The 20,043-nt window shown below is 36.2% G+C and overlaps 1 protein-coding gene across 5 annotated transcripts in view; it reads right to left on the bottom strand.

The window, feature by feature from the left end:
* The window catches only part of BRD1 (bromodomain containing 1), a 60,668-nt gene that overhangs the window by 30,569 nt on the left and 10,056 nt on the right, over positions 1 to 20,043 (bottom strand). For all 5 annotated transcript variants that reach the window (XM_042018255.1, XM_042018254.1, XM_042018256.1 and 2 more), the window contains 4 exons: positions 12,563 to 12,719; positions 5,506 to 5,637; positions 1,606 to 1,734; positions 315 to 627 (listed from right to left, as the gene is read on the bottom strand). In XM_042018255.1, coding sequence (XP_041874189.1) covers positions 315 to 627; positions 1,606 to 1,734; positions 5,506 to 5,637; positions 12,563 to 12,719 — 731 coding nt within the window. The remainder of the gene's footprint in view (positions 1 to 314; positions 628 to 1,605; positions 1,735 to 5,505; positions 5,638 to 12,562; positions 12,720 to 20,043) is intronic.

The following is a 20,043-nucleotide window of genomic DNA, read 5'->3' as shown; positions in this document are numbered from 1 at the left end:
AGCTTTATGAACACTGGTAGTCATTTTCCATGTCTTACATCATGTGAAAGAAAGCAATCAACTTAAAAACCTTTTCTGTGTAAGTTGTTACATTAGGCTCTGACTGTGCCAAAATCAGAATCCAGATGGCACTGATGTCTAACGACAGATCTGGTAGAACAGAAACACCATAATCTTTCAAGCAGTGTTTTTAATGGGGGATGGGGAATCTAGTTAGCAAACTGAACAGCAACAATCCTAAACATCTGTATGGAACATACGCTCTGTGCGCAATGAAAAATGCAACTTCCAAAAATAATCGAAAAACATCTTACCATCTTCCCAGGAGAAAGGCTGGGGTGACTCAAGTTTAGGCCTTTCCGGTAAGTGCATTCCAGTTTCATTGTTATAGCCAATTCCTTCAGCATCTCGCCTGGCTTGCCTGAGAACTACACCTCCTTGATCTCGTAACCGCACTGCAGCTCTATAAAATATTGTATCTTTTGCATTGTATTTCATACAGTTATCTATGATAAGATTGAAGTCTTCTTCAAACTCAGCGAGGTTTTTATAGCCTTGCGCTTCTAACCGTTTTCGCATGGTAGAGAAATCCATAGGATGTTTAATATGATCCAAATAGTCTGGAACCTTTGAATAAATATTTAAAACACAAATGGGTAAAACTGTCTTGTTACAGCCAAAGCAGCATTAGTTACTAACTGATCCACTTAAATGTATTTTGTAACACCTCAATACAAGAAATTAAAAATGTAACTTAGAATTGCACATCTTGATGTTGCGAACATTTGCCTGCCAACAGAAGTTTACATATTACAATATTCTGCATCTTGGGTAACAAGTTTGAGCTCTACTGAGAGATGCTGAAACTACTTTTTTTTTTTTTGCTTTTTTTTTCCTTTTTTTTGTTTTTTTTTTTTTTTTTTTTTTAGTTCTGTGGTTTTGTGTACTCCTACTTCCAGGCAACTAGTGACAGGACAAGGGGACATGGCCTCAAGTTGTGCCAGGGGCAGTTCAGGTTGAATATCAGGAAAAATTTCTACACTGAAAGAGGGCGGTTAAGAATTGAACAGGCTCCCCAGGAAGTGGTGGAGTTGCCATTCATGAAGTGTTCAAAACAAATGGATGTGGCACTTTGTGATATGGTTTAGTTGGCATAGTGGTATTAGGTTGAAGACTGGACTTGATGATCTTGGAGATCTTTTTCAATCTTAATGATTCTATGTATAATAAACAGATGTGCATGCAGTATATGCACACACACACACACACGCACGTATAGCTAAGTCTGTCTAGTTTCACCTTCAAGTACGAACATAGTATCTGCATTTCAATTTTTGATACCCTTCAAATTTGCTTTACCAAAATCATCTTATTGAAAAATATCAATATGTACCAAACATTCCATAGAAGTATTTCCCAGAAACTATTTTGGTATGTAAACATGCAAAGGCTTTCATAGCAGTAAACCGTAACTCATAATGTTAATTATCAGAATAAAGATTAAAAGGTAACACTGTTTCTAACTCTGCATGTAATGACTCATTTCTTGTACTTAAGTGCCACCAAGCCATACATAAACACCAGGAAACACAGCTGCAAACGTACCTCTTTAAGGTTCACTGGCTGAGCAAATATTCGAGCAGAATCCTTTTCCTGCAGCTGATCCAGAACCGATCGCAGAAGGACAGTGAATGGAATAAGCTGAAGTTCCATTGTAACCTGCTCAATCTTGACCTAAAGAAGTAACAGTCATCCAATTGAGCATTTTTCATTAACAATTTGTATTAAAGTTGTTTTGCAGCAATAGTATAGTATTTTAGATAAGAAATAAAATACAAATACATTTAAATAAATTAGTTCAGTACTACTTTCAGTATCATCACCTGGCATTTGTCTGACATAGGTTTTCAGCTAATGATTTTATAAGAAAAAAATCATTCTCATTCCTACAACTCCAGCTTCCCAGAACTCAAATTTGTATTTTATAGGTAAGAATTGTTACACTTTTACATGTATTTTTTTTGAAAAGATGTTACAAAATAACAGCTTCACAATTCACCAACAATGTGAAAATAGTAAGAATTTAAAAGTAACATGATTCAAATTAAATTTCAGTTATACTGCTAAGTTCAAAGTTTAAAAAGAGAATCTGATTTACAGGCTACATAAGACCAAAACAAAGAGTAATTGGAAAGACAATGTTCTACATAAATTCCAAGAAAATAATTTCAAAAAACAGAATCAACATCTTCAAATAGTTGAACGTCCTTCAGAATTTTCGTTATTTTTGACACTATTTCAATTCCTCTGTAGCTTAATTTTCAGGCCATCTAAAGAGTTATCAGTAATGCAACAGTCTTGCTATGACAAAAGTAAATTCTTAATGAAAAATTAAAGCTGTGTGTATATACATATAATATAAAAATGTCAATAAAGTATAAGCAAACACACATACATAAAATACATGTATATAAATAATAATACATGTGTATAGTAAGCAATATGTGAATGAACATGAATGATGCATAGAATTCCAGAAAACACTCCAGAATGACAAATTTTATAAGCTTGAAATGAATGTTCACAGTTTGCAAAAGTCAAAACAAAATGGTGTTTTCATAAATAAGGACCATTAAAAACTCCTAAGTGCAAACATTTTGCTTTCACAGTTTCATATAAAAGTTTATCCTTCTGCATTACCATTTCCTCAAATCTCTTCTCCTGGCAGTGTTAACTGTAGAATGTCGTAGGACTTCAGATACAGCTTTTTTTTTTTTTTTTTTGGGACAGAAGGATTACAGTACATGGATCTGTATTGGGAAAACCTGAATAGATCAAATCTTCTACAGTTCTTCAGAAACCAATCGTTTTTCCAATTCTAACAGAATGTCTTGTTAAATAATTTCTCTATACCAATGCACACAGCATGTGCAACAAACAGAAGGAGCTGGAGGTCACAGTGCTGCTCGAGAGCTCTGCCCTAATTTCTATTACTGAAATTCGGTGGGATGAATACCATGACTAGAGTGTGACCACGGATGGCTACAAGCTGGTCAGAAGGGCAAAGAGGGGAGAAAGGAGTAGCAGGGTTGCCCTTTACATTGAGAAACTAATATATTGTGAAGAGCTGTCTCAAGAAAAGCCATGAGCAGGTTGAAAGCCTAAACACTGAGGTGAGTGAGGGAACTATATTGTTGGTATTTATTTCAGATCTAGGGGAGCCTACTGACAAAGCCTTCTTGCTCCAGCTACAGCAGGCGTTACTTTCACAGGCTATTGTCCTACTGGGGATTTCAACCACTCTGACATCTGGAAAAGTAGCATGACAAGCTGTAGGAATGCATTATACTCTTGGAATGCATTATACAGATAATTTTGCATGGCAAGTAATAGACAGCCCTACCAGATGGAATGTGATAGAGGATCTGGTGGTCACCAATGCAAGTGAGCTAATCTGAGACGTCAGGACTGGAGGCAGCCAGGGCTGCAGTTATCAAACATGGATGGAGTTCATACTCCTCAGAGATACAGGTCAGGTGAAGAGTAAAATTAGCATCCTTAATTTTAGGAAAGCAAACTTCCAGCTGTACAAGGCATTTGGCCATAGGATGCCATGGGAGACTGCCCTCAGAGAGAAAGGAGCAAAACAGAGCTGGCGGCAGATCTTGAATGTGTCTTAAATAAAACACAAAAGCTCTTGATACCTAGGTTTAAAAAATCAGGAAATTAAGGCAAGAGACTGGCAGGGGTAAGTTGAAACTTGACTGAGCAAACTAACAGGCAAGAAGTGCACAAGCAGTGAAAGCAGGGACAGGTACTCTGGAAAAACTAGAGGGATGCTGTCTGGTAGCCAAGCCACCCTGCATGATATTTGCAAAGTCATGGCAATGAAGTGAAGACCCAGGTGACTAGAAAAAGAGAAACATTGCACCCATTTTTTAAAAGGCTAAAAGGATGACCGTGGGAACTACCAACCTGTCAACCTCACATCTGCTCCTGCAAACATCATGGAACAGACCCTCCTAGAAGCTATGCAAAGCTTCCATGTGGGGGACAAGGAGATGATTTGAGACAACCTGCACAACTTTACCAAGGGCAAGTCCTGCCCAACCAACCTAGTGGCTTTCTATGATGGAGTAACTCTATCAGCAGACAATGGAAGAGCTATGGATGTCATCTATCTGGACTTCTCTAAGGCCTCTCACATGGTCCCCAACAACATCCTTCTCTCTAAACTGAAGAGAGATGAAGATTCTCTAAACTGAAACTGATGAAGATTCAATGGGTGGACTGTTCCATAGATAAGGAATTGGCTGGATGGCTGCATCCAGAGAGCAGTGATCAACAGCTCAGACTTAGGATGGAGATCAGTAATGACTGGTGTCCCTCAGGGGTCTGTACTGGAACCAGGAATGTTTAAGACCACAGGATCAAGTGCACCCCCAACAAATCTGCAGATGACACCAAGCTGAATTGTGCAGTTGACACATCTGAAGGACAGGATGCCATCCAGATGGACCTGAACAAGCTCAAGAAGTGGGCCCCATGGGAATCTCATGGGGGTCAACACCGTCAAGTTCCAGGTCCTCCTGCACCTGGGTTGTGGCAACCCCAAGTATCAATCCCGGCTGGGGAATGAACAGATCCAGCCCTGTCAAGAACTTGAGAGCAACGGTGGATGAAAACCTCAATATGAGCCAGCAGTGTGCACCTGCAGCCCAGAAAGTCAAAGGTATCCAGGGCTATATCAAAAGAAGTGTGGCCAGCAGGTCAAGGGAGGTGATTCTGTCCCTCTATTCTGCCCTCGTTTGACCCCACCTGGACTGCTGCATCCAGCTCTGCAGCCCCCAACACAAGGGCATAAAGCTGTTGGAGTGAATCCAGAGGAGGGCCACAAATATGATCAGAGAGAGGACTGGAGCTCTCTTCTGAAGAAAGGCTGAGAGAAATGGGGTTGTTCACCCTGGAGAAGAGAAAGCCCAAAGGAGACTTTATTGCAGCTTCTCAGTAGTTAAAGGGGGTTTATAAGACAGATGGGGACAAACTGATTAGTAAGGCCTGTAGTGACAGGACAAGGAGTAATAGTTTTAAACTAAAAGAGGGTAGATTCAGACTACATATAAAGAATAATTTTTTTTAAGTGAGAGTGAAGCATTGGAACCACAGGTTGCCCAGAGAGGTGGTAGATGCCTCATTCCTGGAAAAATTAAAGGTTAAGTTGGATGGGGCTTTGAACAACCTCATATAGTTGAAGATGTCCCTGTTCATTGAAGAAGAGTTGGACTACATGATCCTTAATGTTCCTTTGAACTCAAGCCATTCTATGATTCTATGAAAATTTTACATATTTTCAATAGTTTGAATGCACAGCATGCATGTATATTACTTGACCCTATGTGAGGATTAAAATACAGCAGTCCTTCTGCTGAAAAAACTGTGTGTGAGAATACTTAAATTATCTTTCCTTCAGAAAAGTTTCACCAAATTAAAAGGTGCTCCATTTACCTGTTCTCTTTTTAATTTTTCACGTTTACGTATAAGTTCTATCAATAAACGTGCTCTTTCAAGATCGTGGCGCAGCCTTTGCCAGTACTTCAATTTTTCTTTTAAGGCTTGCATTTCTTCATCATCTTCTCTCTAAAAAAAGAATCAAAATGTTTTCGTGAAATGAAAAATGCATGCCTCTTTTTATACAATACATACAATATATTATATTATACAATATAATACAATATACAATGTAATACAATATACAATATATATACTATATATATATTATATACAATAATATACAATATTATACAATTGTTCTATACAATTACAGAACGTATGCATGTGAAGGGAAAAACTACTGTCTTGTAGTTATGGCACTTGGTCATAAGCTTCATGCTGCAAGAAGAGAAAACTTGTGGTCAGGGTATTTTCCAGAGTTACTCAAGGGTCTAATTGAAAATAAAATCTAAACTGGACAGCAATCCTGTGGCAAAGGCTACTGACATCAGAAGAAGCAACATAGCAAACAGCAACCTAGAAATCCAACAAGCTGCAAAACACAATACAACTTTTGCATCAAAATCCAAACTAGGTGAACACCATCAGTTTCTTCAGGAACTCCAGCCTGGTAGAAACAAATTATTCATGTGGTCATCACAGTCCATGTCCCCCACACCCAGCAGAACTAGGACACACTTGTAACAAAACAAAGTAATTATGGCTTGTGAGGACGGGAGATGAAAAGCTGTTTATTAGATAATACAGTAACTTCAAATGGTACTGCAGGTGAATAATGCAGCAATACACCCTTTTGGAAAATGGATGGAAGAATTTAATTTACGCATTTTTCAGAGTAAGTAATGTTTGAACATTTGCATTATTTAGATTGATTTGTACATACAAAACCCAGTGATTGTTTCCCTTTACTATTTTTCATATGGAAAAGGGAGGATACTGGAATTCTACTTATAGGATTCAAATGGTATTCGTAATTCACCAGAAAAGAGGCCATAAAGAAACAGAAGTCCTGATATTAGCACCAAGTACACAAAAGAAACATCTGCTTTGGAAAATTATTACATTTGAAAAATGAGTATTTTATAAAAGCATCTCTGAGAGATATCCAAAACTTTGCATGCTTGCCCGTAACTAGCATAATGCAATATACACTTGATAAGTCATCTTGGAGGGAGGGTGTTCTAAAAGCTAAAATTAAAACAGTAAATTCCATAAGCTATAAAATATAGAAGACAGAGGTATTAAGCAAAGTGCCTAAGCAGATGAACAACAAACAACACCACAAATTATTACACTGAAAGCCATAAATTCCTTAAGAAAAGGATAATTTAGAAGTACCACAGGTCCACTAAAAGAAGCTTGTCCAATTTTTCAGACAGCTGGCTCTAAAAAGAAAACTACAAAACCTGGAAGTTTAAAAACATTATCTAATAGATTTGCCAGTGCTATAATTCTATCATCTGCGTTGTATTTTATTGCTTTATATACTTTGCAGAGATAAAGCTTAGTTCATTTGAATCTCTGACTTCACTGAAGTTGGAAATACTTAAAATATCAACTATCTCTGTACTAGAATATAGCAGTCTGGAAATAGCAGTTTGCTCCTCTTTTCAATGAGAAAAAAAAAACAAACCAAAAAGAAAAACAACCTAAATACTGGAGCTAGAAACTTCTAGTTCCCTTTCCCAATGACTATTACAACTGACAGTCATAATTTCTTTTAAAGAGTTAAATCTTGACATAAACAGAACATAATTTAACTGCTGGGGTCAAAATAGTTCAAAGTAAACTCTGACATAAAAGAATATTAATATTTTCAATTCCATAAAATTCTCAAGAGACTAACTGAAATAGGAAGTCTACACTGCCACTAATTGCTGCTCTCCTACACCCCTTCATCTCTGAGTATAGACCCCATGTGTGGAAAAGCAACCTAACTCTTAACTGACTTAGCTGTACTATTTTTTCACTTCTACTGTTTTTCAGAACCAAAATTAAATTGTGGTGACTGCCAAAAGTAGGCTTGTCATCCCTTTGCTTGCAACCATTCAGAGTCTGCTCTTTTGCCCTATGTAAGGCAATTTAAGAAACTGGGGAACCGAGCCTGATGAAAGCTAAGTCAACAAAGCCATACTAGTTTTAGGGTGGGTCAGGAAACTTAAATACAGCAAGAAAAAATGATGGTACAGCAGGCTTTAGGGTAGTTTATTAGAGACTTAAGTATTTGGCTAAACCTCAAGGTGCAGTTGCACTCAAATAAAATAAAAATCTTTTACCTGAATCAGTTGTTTCACCAATTTCATTCCACAGAATAGGTACATACTTGTCAATCTGCGGATGTGACTCAAAATATCAAGAGCACCCTGTTTGGCCTTTATTTTTTTGTACACATACACTACCTTTCTAAATGGCACTTTAGCTTGGGGATCAATAGCAAGCCTCCAATCTTTTGACACTTCTGTGCAAAGTAATGTTGGCAGACAGTTTACAGCTTAATAGCTAAGATAACCCTCCTCTGCCCTAATCTATTTACTACGTGACATACAATAGATACCTTAATTAGATTAAAAGATCCAGGCAAGTTGAAGAGAGTGTGGAGTGGTTTTCAACAACCAACCAGTAAAAACTTAAGACAGAAAGAGTTCCTTTCAAAATTTTTAGCTTTCTGATAAAAATTTTATTAACTTTCTGGTAGGAAAGTTCTTCTTCTTCCAAGTCTTTCTTTCTCTATAACTGTCCTGAGAGCCACCAAGTTTCATTTGGCTGATGACACAAGAAAATTTCATAAAGAAACTCTTGTTTGGAGAGGGACTCTTCATCAGGAACTGTACTAATAGGACAAGGAGCAATGAGTTCAAACTGAAAGACGGGGAATTTAGATTAGATATTAGGAAGAAATTCTTTACTCTGAGGGTGGTGAGACACTGAAACAGGTTATCCAGAGAAGCTGTGAATGCCCCATCCCTGACAGCGTTCAAGGCCAGGTTGGGTGGGGCATTGAGCAACCTGGTCTAGTGGAAGCTGCCCCTGCCCATGACAGCAGGGTGGGAACTAGATGATCTTTAAGGCCCCTTCCACTCCAAACCATTCTGTAAGTCTATGATTTTCCAATGTACTTAGTTCTTGCCGAACATAGTATTACCTGGAAAAGCTAAAACTTACACATTTATTATGATGCCATGATGATTTTTCGCCTTTTCTTCAATATACCTTTTATTTATCCTCAGTGCTCTTAGCATGTATACTTGTAATTCCGTAAGTCCGATAACTTAGCATAGTCCTAGTATTCTGTTAAGCCAGGAGACCAAACATCCTGGAAGCGTCACAGATGGAGGCTGGAAAGCCCTAGACTGTCCTGAGAAACCAAGGTCCTCTCTAGAACACATCCTGTAAACTAAGATTAGGCCCATCCAGGGGGGAATTCCTTGGGATGGGGGGATACCACACTAATCACTCAAGCCTCTCATTAGAGAATCTTTGACAGATATGCTCATTTGCAAGGTCTATAAATTGTATACACAATCCATCGAGTGGGTGCATGTCGGTGCATTCCACCTTGGCGAAGTGGTGTACCATAAGGATCCTTATTAAATACCGAGCTAAAAACCCTTTTTTCCCTTAACCGTGTCTGGCTCTCAATTTTTAAGACCAGGGAAAGGCATCAATCAATACTGAGGGAAGAGGAAAACATTTTTAAGTCTACACAAAGAACATGCAGCAACTGAGAACTAGTCTCACCATTAGCACGCTACCAGTCTCTCCATATTAGCAGGAACACTGCCAGTGTAGCACCATATCCCTCCTTATTCTGGATGTGAATGTGTGAGAACAGCCTCACTCCTTACAGAGACTGTAACTTAATAGGATACAAACAAAAACAGAATGACAGTGACGAAATTGGAACTTGAGCAATACAATTAAGTTTTATTAGCATGCTCTGCTGGACTTGTATGACAGTCAGACAAAGCCATTTAGTGGCTGCAACTTGTGTTCTTAATGAAATCTTCAGTGCAGGTGTGACCTTAAGTCATCGGCACCTTCTTCTGTATTTCTTCTAACAGGGGCTTTAAACTAACTTCACTACAGCAGCGACAAGCTTCTACATTTAAATTTCACACCTTATTTTCATTCAAGCGTTCTTAAAGTTCAGGGAAAAAAACTAAAATAATGAGGATGTAAATTTATTAGAGTATTGCAATAACCTTCCTTAATTTCTAGGTGGAGAGAGAAGTGAGAGTATAAACCATTCTCTTAGACAGTTCCTTGTTCCTGCAGATTGTGAGGCAGTCCAGGTCTTTTTGCCTCATTTAGAACTCTTGGACCTTCACAATCATACCATAACTGAACTCTGAAACACATTTATTAGGAAGTAAATCTAGGTCATGAAGACCTCTCCCTTTGCCAAATTTGTTCTAGTAACCAGAGAGGGATCAAAATCACATTCTACTACGCATCCTGAAACCATTTTCAGGGTTTTGGTTCCTCCTTATAACAGTTCTTTTCTGTTTAAGTAACAGTAAAAAAAAAAAATCTGAATCTGCATTACATCACTGTTTATGCTTCTTTGACTAACTGAAAAATCTATGTAGGTTTCTTGATATTCTGACCCCCTCACATAAAATAAAAATAATTTTCCTACCTGGACTGAAATTAACAAAATAATCATGCCTATCTAAAAATTTTTGTGAGATTTTTCTCACAACAGCTATGCCATAGCTGTTTATTAATGTCTTGATCATAATTTGGTTTATACTTGGTAGTAACAAAATACATTAAATGCCTTGCAGTTATGACTACTTTAATAAATAGATATTGAAGGTGCTACGGAGAAGACACAATGTCATACACAGGACACTTGCTACTCACTGAAAAGCACTAACTACACATTTTTCATCAACAGAATCATTTAACACTCAGCCTGCCTTGAAACCAGATTTTACTTTTCAAAGAACAAACGTTTTAACAGACCAATATAAATAGCTTCCAATTTATTTAGAATATATTTTTATTATTTCCTTATTTAAGAATCATTCTCAAATTAGAAAAGAAAATTAAGAAATACTGTTTGTACCAAAGTGTAAATAGGCAACTGAATTTTAAAATGCTGATATCAAAGGGCCTATTTTATTTAAATCAAACATCAGTTACAATTACAGTTTTATTGTCACAGTCATTATTTAAATACATAGAAATGTTGCAGCCTTATCATGCCATCCCAGAAGAAAACTGGCACGTTAATTTTTCAGACACTAACAGTGGTCTAGTTCTATACTGCCACAATAGCATCACACTTCTGTGCTTCACTTCAGTATTTCATAAGGACTCAAGCTCATTTAAAAAAAAAAGTTTATTATCTGAATAAATGAATTTCAATTATTATTAGGTAACACTAATTAGATACACAGCCAGGCATCACTCTTCAGAACTTCTGAGGCAAAAGTAAAAGATTAATCAAATTTCAAAATGGAGCAATATAGAAACAATAAAAACAAGATGAACAAGTGGTCAATTTATATTCAAAGCTGACTCCACCTGAAAGGAATCCTGTAACTGGAATTTGAGAATCTCAGCTATGAGAAAAGGCTGAGAGAGCTCCAACTGTTTAGCCTGGAGGAGAAAAGGCTCAGGGGCAGAAGTCTCACCAATGCACATAAATACCTGAAGGGAGGAGGCAAGAAGATAAGAGCCAGGCTCCTTTCAGTGGTGCCCAGTGACAGTAAAAGAGGCAATGGGCACAAAGTAAGAATGCACATCAGAAGAATGCTGGGGTTTTTTTAAATTGTAAGGGTGACCAAGCACTGGCACAGGCTGCCCAGAGAGGCTGCAGTTTCCACCCTTGGAGATATTCAATAGCCAACTGGACATGGTGCTGGACAACCTGTTCTAAGTGGCCCTGCTTGAGCAGTGGGGTTGTACCAGGTGACCTCCAGAGGTCCTTTCCAATCTCAATTATTCTGGAAATTATTAATTATTTTTCCAGAGGAAAAGCTAAAAAAATAAACACACACACATGACAGAACAAATAATTAGGAAGCAGTGTTGACCGTGGTATTTTTATGACTACTTCAATCAATGACTTAATTCACCAAACAGAAATACAACTCTAACAAAAATAATAGTTCCACTTTAGAGGGGGAAAAAAATTCAATTTAATACAAGTAAATTATTATAAAATTAATTCTTAAGTTTTAGAGGCTGTTTTACAGGAAGTCAAACATCTGGGGAACGGAAAGAACACAGCCAACTACATATTCCGTTCAATTAAAAAAGGTAATTGGGATGCAGTAAGAATTTCCACATCATGACGCTTCACAGCATTTCAAAGTCTGTACACATGGATCCACACAACTCAGAAGTTTTAATTATTTATCCATTAACTTGAAGCCAAAACAGACCATGTGGAGTCACTGTTTTGATGTTTTTCAGCAACTTAACTCGTAGGAGTGTACAACTTAACTTAGGCATGTCTACAATCCCACTTAACTGTGTCAAAAGCGAAACCAGAAGTTGAAACAGGTCTTTGAACTTCAACAACTTGTCTTTTGTTCTGTTATTACTGAACAACGTGGGAAATACAGATCTGAATTTGAAAACTGTAAACTAGCTGTCTTATCCTTTACCCAGTTAGAATCTACTTTTTTTTCAAGTGTCAAATAAGACATCTGCTTTGCATCTTTTGATCAATTCAAAAAATTTTTATTTTTTATCTAACTCACAGAACACTGAAGAAAGAGTTCCCAAAAACTCCAACACTAACCAAAGAAAAATGGCGTTATGGTATTTGTGATGATAGTATTTTTGTGAAACATTTAAGCAAAACAAAAGAAAAAGATGCAGAATTTTTTTTTTTTTAGTATCTCACATATTAAAAAGTATTAGATAATTCCCGACTGCCAGTATAGGTAATATCACTTCAGAATATGGTAAAGAATTTACTCAGTCCTGAGTAAAAGAAAGTTTTTACTTTGTGCTAGGTTTCCTAGTTTATTTTTTACTCAATAAAATAGAAAATTTCTGATTTCTTCTTGTAAGTAAAAAGTGTATCACATACCTGTTGTGTGTTTCTTTGTGACTGTAAACTGGACTGCAGCCTTCTCAACAGTGGAACACCATTCCTAGACAGTCTTTTAAGCAACCAGTAACTGTGCACTCGTTCAACAAAATGCTTCTTTCGCTGAATGGCCACCTGATTCATAATCTTATTTAATCTAAAACATGGAAAAACTGATATTGTATTTTGCACAGCAAAGCATACAACATATTTATCTATGGAAGTTAAACATCACATATATATGAATGCATACTGTAAAAACAAAAGTAATCACTATGTTACAAATTTCTTTCAGTAAGATCCCTTCTGGTACAAGTATTTCTGAGCAGTAAATTACAACCAAGTACATCTGCTTGACACTGCAGTTTCTACTAAATACATTTAAATACTTTATAAAGCTAAAGGGAATAAATTTTTTCATAATCATTATTGGAAGAGCAATCCCAGATTAGGGCCGAAAATAAAGCTTTATGTGCATTTCATAATAATTTTCCTATTGAAAATGAAATCAGATAAAAAGCTCCAAATCACTTTGAAAATCATCAGATCATTTGTTGCCATCTACAGAAAGAATCAGTAGTTTATTTTACAGACAATACATCTTCAAACTTTTTGCATAAAAGCATGCAATGGAAGCCTTGTATTACCCTATTAATATTAAACTTTTGACAAATAAACCAAACAAAAAATATAAAACACAGGAACAATTATTATTTCACCCCAGACATATAATGAAAATAACCAAACAGAGAAGACACAAGTGAGGATGATATAAACAGTTAAACAAACTCTCTCAACCAAAATCAAACAGTATTTTCTCCAAAGTTGCTATTTAACAAATGCAAATACTCTATGCATACACTCATTTGCAAATACTCTAGGAAAGTGCTGCATGAATATCATACACAACAATACTGATTCCTATTTTTCAAATAATGACATGTTAGATAGATGTCCAAGTCTGAAGCACAACACTGGCCTCTCAAAATTTATATTCAAAAGGAAGTTTATCTGAAACAAATCTTCAGCTCTCTGAGCCTACAGTTTGAAATTACAGCAAAATAAAAGTTAGAAGAAGTTAATGGTTATAGAATTAAAATATTTTCTCTTCACATGATAATGCTGGTATTTTTAACTGGTGGCAGCCCTTGTATAATTAACACAAGATGCCCCAAGGTACCAACCACCTGTATTGCTAGAGAGATTGTTCCTTCATTTGGGGGCAGGGGTAAATTGGAAAGAGAGCTGGATGTAAAACAGTTACAGAAAGGTTAATAACAATGAAAAGAACTCTGTTAATTCTTCACTCAGAATATTACTACCCATAGCAAAACTCTACCATCGATAGTAGGGGGTTTATCAGATATTCTCCAAAATTTAATACTAAACCAGGCAGATATTTATCCAAGAAGTATCTGATTTGTAGAGCAGTACCATGAGACATTTAAACAAAAATCATGACTGTATATACATACTAATATTTTTCTGCTTTTTCCCTTTTAGAATTAGGAAGAAAGCAGTTTTGCAGTTAAGTGATAAAAGCTAAGTAGTCAAAACACCTAAAGAAAATCTAAAGTTAGAAGTAAGCCTTGGGTAAAATTATTTTTAAGAATATCTGGGAAAAATAAATATTTTTCAGACTAACATACAAGCAAATGTACCCTGAGTTCACCAAAGGTCATCTATCCCTGGGGTTTTTTTGGGATGTGAAGAAGATAAGCTGCAATACTACTCAGTGCTACAGTAACTATAGCTAAAGTTTTCAATCATCACCAGGCAAAGGCAGAGCAAACCCAGGTTTTCTTCAAAATACAGCACCATTGTGTCCTTTGGTTCCTCAATGACACTTTTTAAAATAAATAACTTAAGCTAGTTAGGCATTCTTGAAGAATTCTAGCTTAACCTAAAGCTTAGAAGGTCTGCAGATGGACTTCAGACTGTCTTGTACATCTTTCACTGGAGGGCAGACACAGGCTCCAAAAACATTTACTCAACGCAGAACAGATGTGACCCTACTAAACTTCAAACAACCTAATTACAAATAATTATAGAACACAATCAAAATCAAATAATTACTCTCACAAATCTCTTGGAAACAGTAAAACCTACTGAACCAAGTCAAAAAAAGCACAGCCAAATACACACCTATTTGGAAAGACCAGAGAATCATAACATGAAGAAAGGTGCCTTGGCTTCATGCCCATCAGATGTGGCAAGACTAGGCAAACAACTTTAACTACAGCTTTAAGTACATTTGCCAATTCACATAACAAACCATTCTATTAATATATAATTACAATAGTAAAGTGCTAAAATAAGCTTAAGAAAAATGTTCACAGAAGACATTCTTCAACTTCCAAAATAGAAATAAACAGACGGTAATTTGCGTGCAGAAACTACTTAACAAGGGGTTGGAAACTACTCATCTCTGCTTTCCCCTCCAAATTAAACCAAGTATTTAATTTAAACACCACACATGGGTAGCAGCAATATAATTCTCAAAATACAGAGGTCTGAAATGCTTCATGTGGCAGGTATCTACAGAGCCTCTACACTATGAACTTAGTGCTAGGAGGATGTTACATCTGCTGTTAGACTCTAGCAACCCACAACCTGTATCACAGCTCTTTAACCATCCTTTTGCTTAGTCTGATACTTCCAGGTAGACTTTTACTGTCCCAAACACTTTAAATTTTGACAGGCAATACAACCATTTTGGGGAAATGAGACAACACTGCTGTAGAACCCCAGAAGTCGCACAGACCGGGTACTGATTTAGAAGCTCCCACCACTTAAAGAAATTTGCCATGGATTCCACTTTCCTTCTTTTTTTTTTCCCCCAACAAAGATATTATAAAAAAAATACTGAAGAATAAAAAAAAAGGCATGCATTTGGGCCACGTAAGGGAGAGCCATTTAAAGACTTCATCATTTTGCAATGCAGGATCTGACTTGGACATGACAGGATTAATTGCTACACTGCACTGACAAATCCCCAGAGCAGAGGCAAGGCTTACAGAACTTAAGGCACCTCCCAGAACAACAGAAAACAGCTCAATGAAGGCATTTTTTTGCTAAGGTATCTGTCCACACTGTAACTTTTTCCAGTATAAGCACATCAAAAAAGAACAGCTTTCTGTATCATTTTCTAATGGCAAGTCAACCATACGAACAACTGGGAGAAAAAATCGTAATTTTCCCTCAACTTACCAGTTATTGAAAACAAAGTACATTGATAGAGGAATTTGAAAATTCCTTAAAAGGCGCCTGTGTTCCAATGGTATTCAGTGACTGCTGCTATCTAACTGGTCTCATAAAAGAAGCATTACGTTTCAAGCTGACGACCACTGCAGCCTTTCGGCACTAGCAGTCATACTGATTCTTGTTTTTGTTTTTTTAGAGCTACATGCCAAAACTACACAGATGACAAAAACATTTTTTAGAACTGTTTTAATTGTGTCACAGCCAACTGAGTGAGCCAGTACTACTTCCTTTCCCCAGCCCCACACTGTAAAACACTATGCACTACAAACAGGGGTATCATATAACTCCCAGCTTGTCCTTAAATAAGGAAAGGTCCCTTTTGAACTGAACCTTTGAAGCAACACCTACAGTCTCGTCCTGACATGGAGACATTTGATGGATATCTACTCTGTAAAGGGTGATACACTTAATTCACTGGTCAATGCATTCAGAGAGCTGAGCGTGTTGCTCCGTCCTTGTTTCCTCACCTTTTAGATGCATTTTAAATGCATAAAATAAACTTTGTCAATGTAAGAGATGTGCTTTTAACATATTGGAAAATCTCACAGCTACCTTCTTTGACTCATGACTTCCTTCCTTTCCCAGTTTCAGTTACATATCACTGTGGCAACTATGGCAACTGGTTACAGGGAAAAGTGAAACCAGTATTTTTGGTAACCAACAATGTGGCAGTTTAACCTAAGAAAGCCAATGAGAGATAATCAGCCACTTTTTTATCCATCATCACTAACCACTGCACAGACACTTTTTTTTTAACCCCACAGGTATTATTTTCGTATTACAATACCTCAAGATTATTAAGTTTTTGAAATACAAACTAGAAAGAACATTTTCTTAAGTATGTCATTTTGACAACATTACTAGAGTAACTCGAGCACAAAGAACTTACTACAAAAATCTGTATTAATCAAATACCCAAAGGAAGATCAAATACCCATTAAAACCAAGGAATTTTTAAACATGAACAAACGCTAGTATTTTAATTACCATACTTCTCCTGAGTCCCCAGTTTTATCAGTTTATTATTTTGCATCGTCCTTTATCCAGCACAGCAGTACTAAAGGTACACACAACACAGGAAAACTGTATTATACTCTGTAAAATTTCATTCAGTATCGCTAACATACGAGTTTCTCTTGACCTATGGTAATATCCATTAACAATCAAATTATGTTCCACTTTACTGAGCAAATAAAACATCCCTATTTTCCCTCACAAAGATTGCAGATACATTTCTAAAACCTGTCAGAAGAAAATGTAAAAAAATCTGTATTGAACAAGTCAAAACAAAGTAAACCAAGTTTCCAGAACACTTGAATTTTCACGCCTTGTTAGCGAACTTCCACAAAATATACTGAGACTTGTAGGAAGCAGGAAAGACACAAGACTTCCCTACAGATAATTATAGTAATTCCAATGACACTTACTAGAAGACAATTCACATAGAACTAGAATAAAAGCTATGGAAGAATTTATGTGGGGAATTGGAATTAATTCTGGAGCCTTACCAACTATTCCTCCTAGCTCCATATAAAAAAATTTAAGCTTTTGAAGATCAGAATGCCCACCTGGACAGATGAAACTCTCCCTACTCTTCCCATGGAAAACCATTGGCAGCAGCTGCTTATCAAAGTGTTTGTAAAACTTGTCTTTCAATATACTTTTTTTTTTTAAACAGTGAAGAAACACAACTTTGTTATCCCATTCCTCAATGAAAGATAAAACTTACTACATGACTTGTTAACTTAAAATTTAAAAAAACCACCTCAAACTGTTCTGACTTGAAAAACAACACAGGTAAATGAATAACTATGTAAAAATCAGAATCCATCTGCTTGTCTTTACTTCCTTTTGAAAAAGGGTAACATTCCTTTAATACCAAGCAGAAGTCAGCTACATGCCTAACAGAGTACATACCAAATCCTGGAAAGACTGAAAAGGATTTCATTTAAACTTCTCTGCAACACAAATCTGCAGAATCCCCACATAATAAATACATACTTTCCTAATTAGGACTGCTTTCCAGATTTTATTCCTTTTTGTCTGTTATGTTCTAAAAGTCTAGCTACTGAATTTCCCTTTCCTAGGTTGAGCGTCCAACAGTATATATTTTATCTACTCTTAAATAGATAAATTTTCTGAAGCCTGAAAGTCTCTCCAGGTTCCTATTCTTTATTCAACATTTACTGGTATTTAAATAGTATTTCATTTTGAATGCACATGTAGGAAGCACTTTGTGTTGCCTACATGACTGTGAAATTCCCATTTTTCTATTCGAGCAAACAGCTTGTAAAATTTTGCTTTGACAAGGTAGAACTGTGAACTTAAGAGGCAAGAAAACACTATTATGCCAGCTAATTCTCTGTTAGCTATAACAGGTTATCTTCTTCCTATTCTAACAACTAAGTCTGTGATATTCCAAAACTTCGGTTAAGGAAAAAAACCCAAAACAATAAATAAAATAAGAAAATAAATCCAAAACCAAACCAAACAATGAAAACCCCCCACTTTGCCACACTGGAAAAACTCTTCTCAGATAAATCATATGCACACATTTACTTCTGCCAGCTCCTATACATATGTAATGACCACATGACTTCGAAATCTAATATCAAAAGGCTAAATTCACATCAGATTAATCAAAAATCACCTTTCAATCTGTAATAAAAAGAAATCTCAGTATTTATCTTCTAATCTTTTGTGCACTCTGTAACTAGATCATTGAATTAAAAAAAACTGCCAGGAGACAGTTCTTCAGACAATGCATTCTTTAGATGTTTTGCTATGGCACAAGTCACAACACCCCTCTAATTGCCACAAAAGCAAAAAAATTAATGGAAGTTCACATAACTGGTGAAACTCAGAAGTTCTGAAAAACAAAATCACACAAATCTTGGTCTTCATAATTGCGTTATCACATATATTATCATTATGGACCAAACCCCTTAGAAAGCACACAGAATACTAATGATACGCCTTACAGAGGTAACATGTTAATTTGTTTTAAGCTTCTTTGCCTTGTACACATAAAATACACAAAAGAAAAAAAGTATTATTTTTATTCAAAATCTACTTTTACAATTTACTAAATAAGTTACACTTCTTCAAACACATTAATTAATCCTTATTTAATCAGCCAACCAGTGTCAAGATGAACTACCTTCAAAATAAGGCTCTAAAGTTGCCTTTACTTTTTTAAAATACTGCTGAGGCAAAACTAGTGAACACCACAGTAGCTTTTGTTTTTAATTTAGGGAAAATTACTTTTTTTATTTAAGCAAAATGATCAGGATGACATCAGCAGTAGTTTCTACATGTAACAGAAAGGTTTCAAACTCAAACAATGTGACAAGAAACATCAGCGGTCGATGCCTTCTGGCATCGCCTTCACTTAGGTGATTCTATGATCCAAGTATTAGGTACAGTCACAAGGCACACCTACATAATGCTCCCCTGGAATTAAAAGAAGCATTTTCACATAATTCTGTGAATTATACATACATGTATATTCAAGGATAAAGAGCTAACACACATTAGTCTGGATTTATTCAGCTTCCAAGTTCTTTGCAATGCCGGCCCTAGCAGTATTTTTCAACGGCTTTTTTATATTGAATTTTAAGCCAAATTTCTTATTATTTCCCCCCACCTTAAAAACTTTCTGAATGTATTAAAAAAACCCCCCACAGGACCCTAAAAAACATTTTTAAAAATTCCCAGAAGAATTCCACAAGCTACATATATGAATAAGAAGCATTATCTGTAAATGCAGGCTAACAGTGTCTCAAAGGCTTTGTAAATGTTCCTTTCCCCTTAATATTGCATTTCAACACTTTTTGTTTATTTATTATTTATTTTTCTGCTCCATACTTCCTTTCAGAGACAACAAGATTCCTATGTTAAGATAACAAGATTACATTTAATTACTTGGCAAGAAAGTTCAGGATAGCTCAAGTGGGTAAATTATAAACCAAAACAAAATATTGGTTCTGCCTTGAGACACAGTAACAGAAATCCAGCTTTATTTCCAGGCACAGTATTCTTCCTAATAAAAGCAAAGATCAACATAGAGAAATCAGTTAATGTGGGGCACATAAATGCTGATCCGTAAGAAGAGCTGAAAACGCTTTTGTAAGAGTCTCAGCAATTTTTGCTCTCAGTTGTTGGCTACTACTCACCTACTTTCACAACGATCTTTTAATATTAATGACACAACACAC

Source organism: Corvus kubaryi, unplaced genomic scaffold, assembly GCF_017639235.1.
Source record: "Corvus kubaryi isolate FWS band 111438036 unplaced genomic scaffold, C.kubaryi_AGA036_p1.0 137, whole genome shotgun sequence".
Classification (NCBI taxonomy): Eukaryota; Metazoa; Chordata; class Aves; order Passeriformes; family Corvidae; genus Corvus; species Corvus kubaryi.
This window is presented reverse-complemented; position numbering and strand designations above follow the sequence as displayed.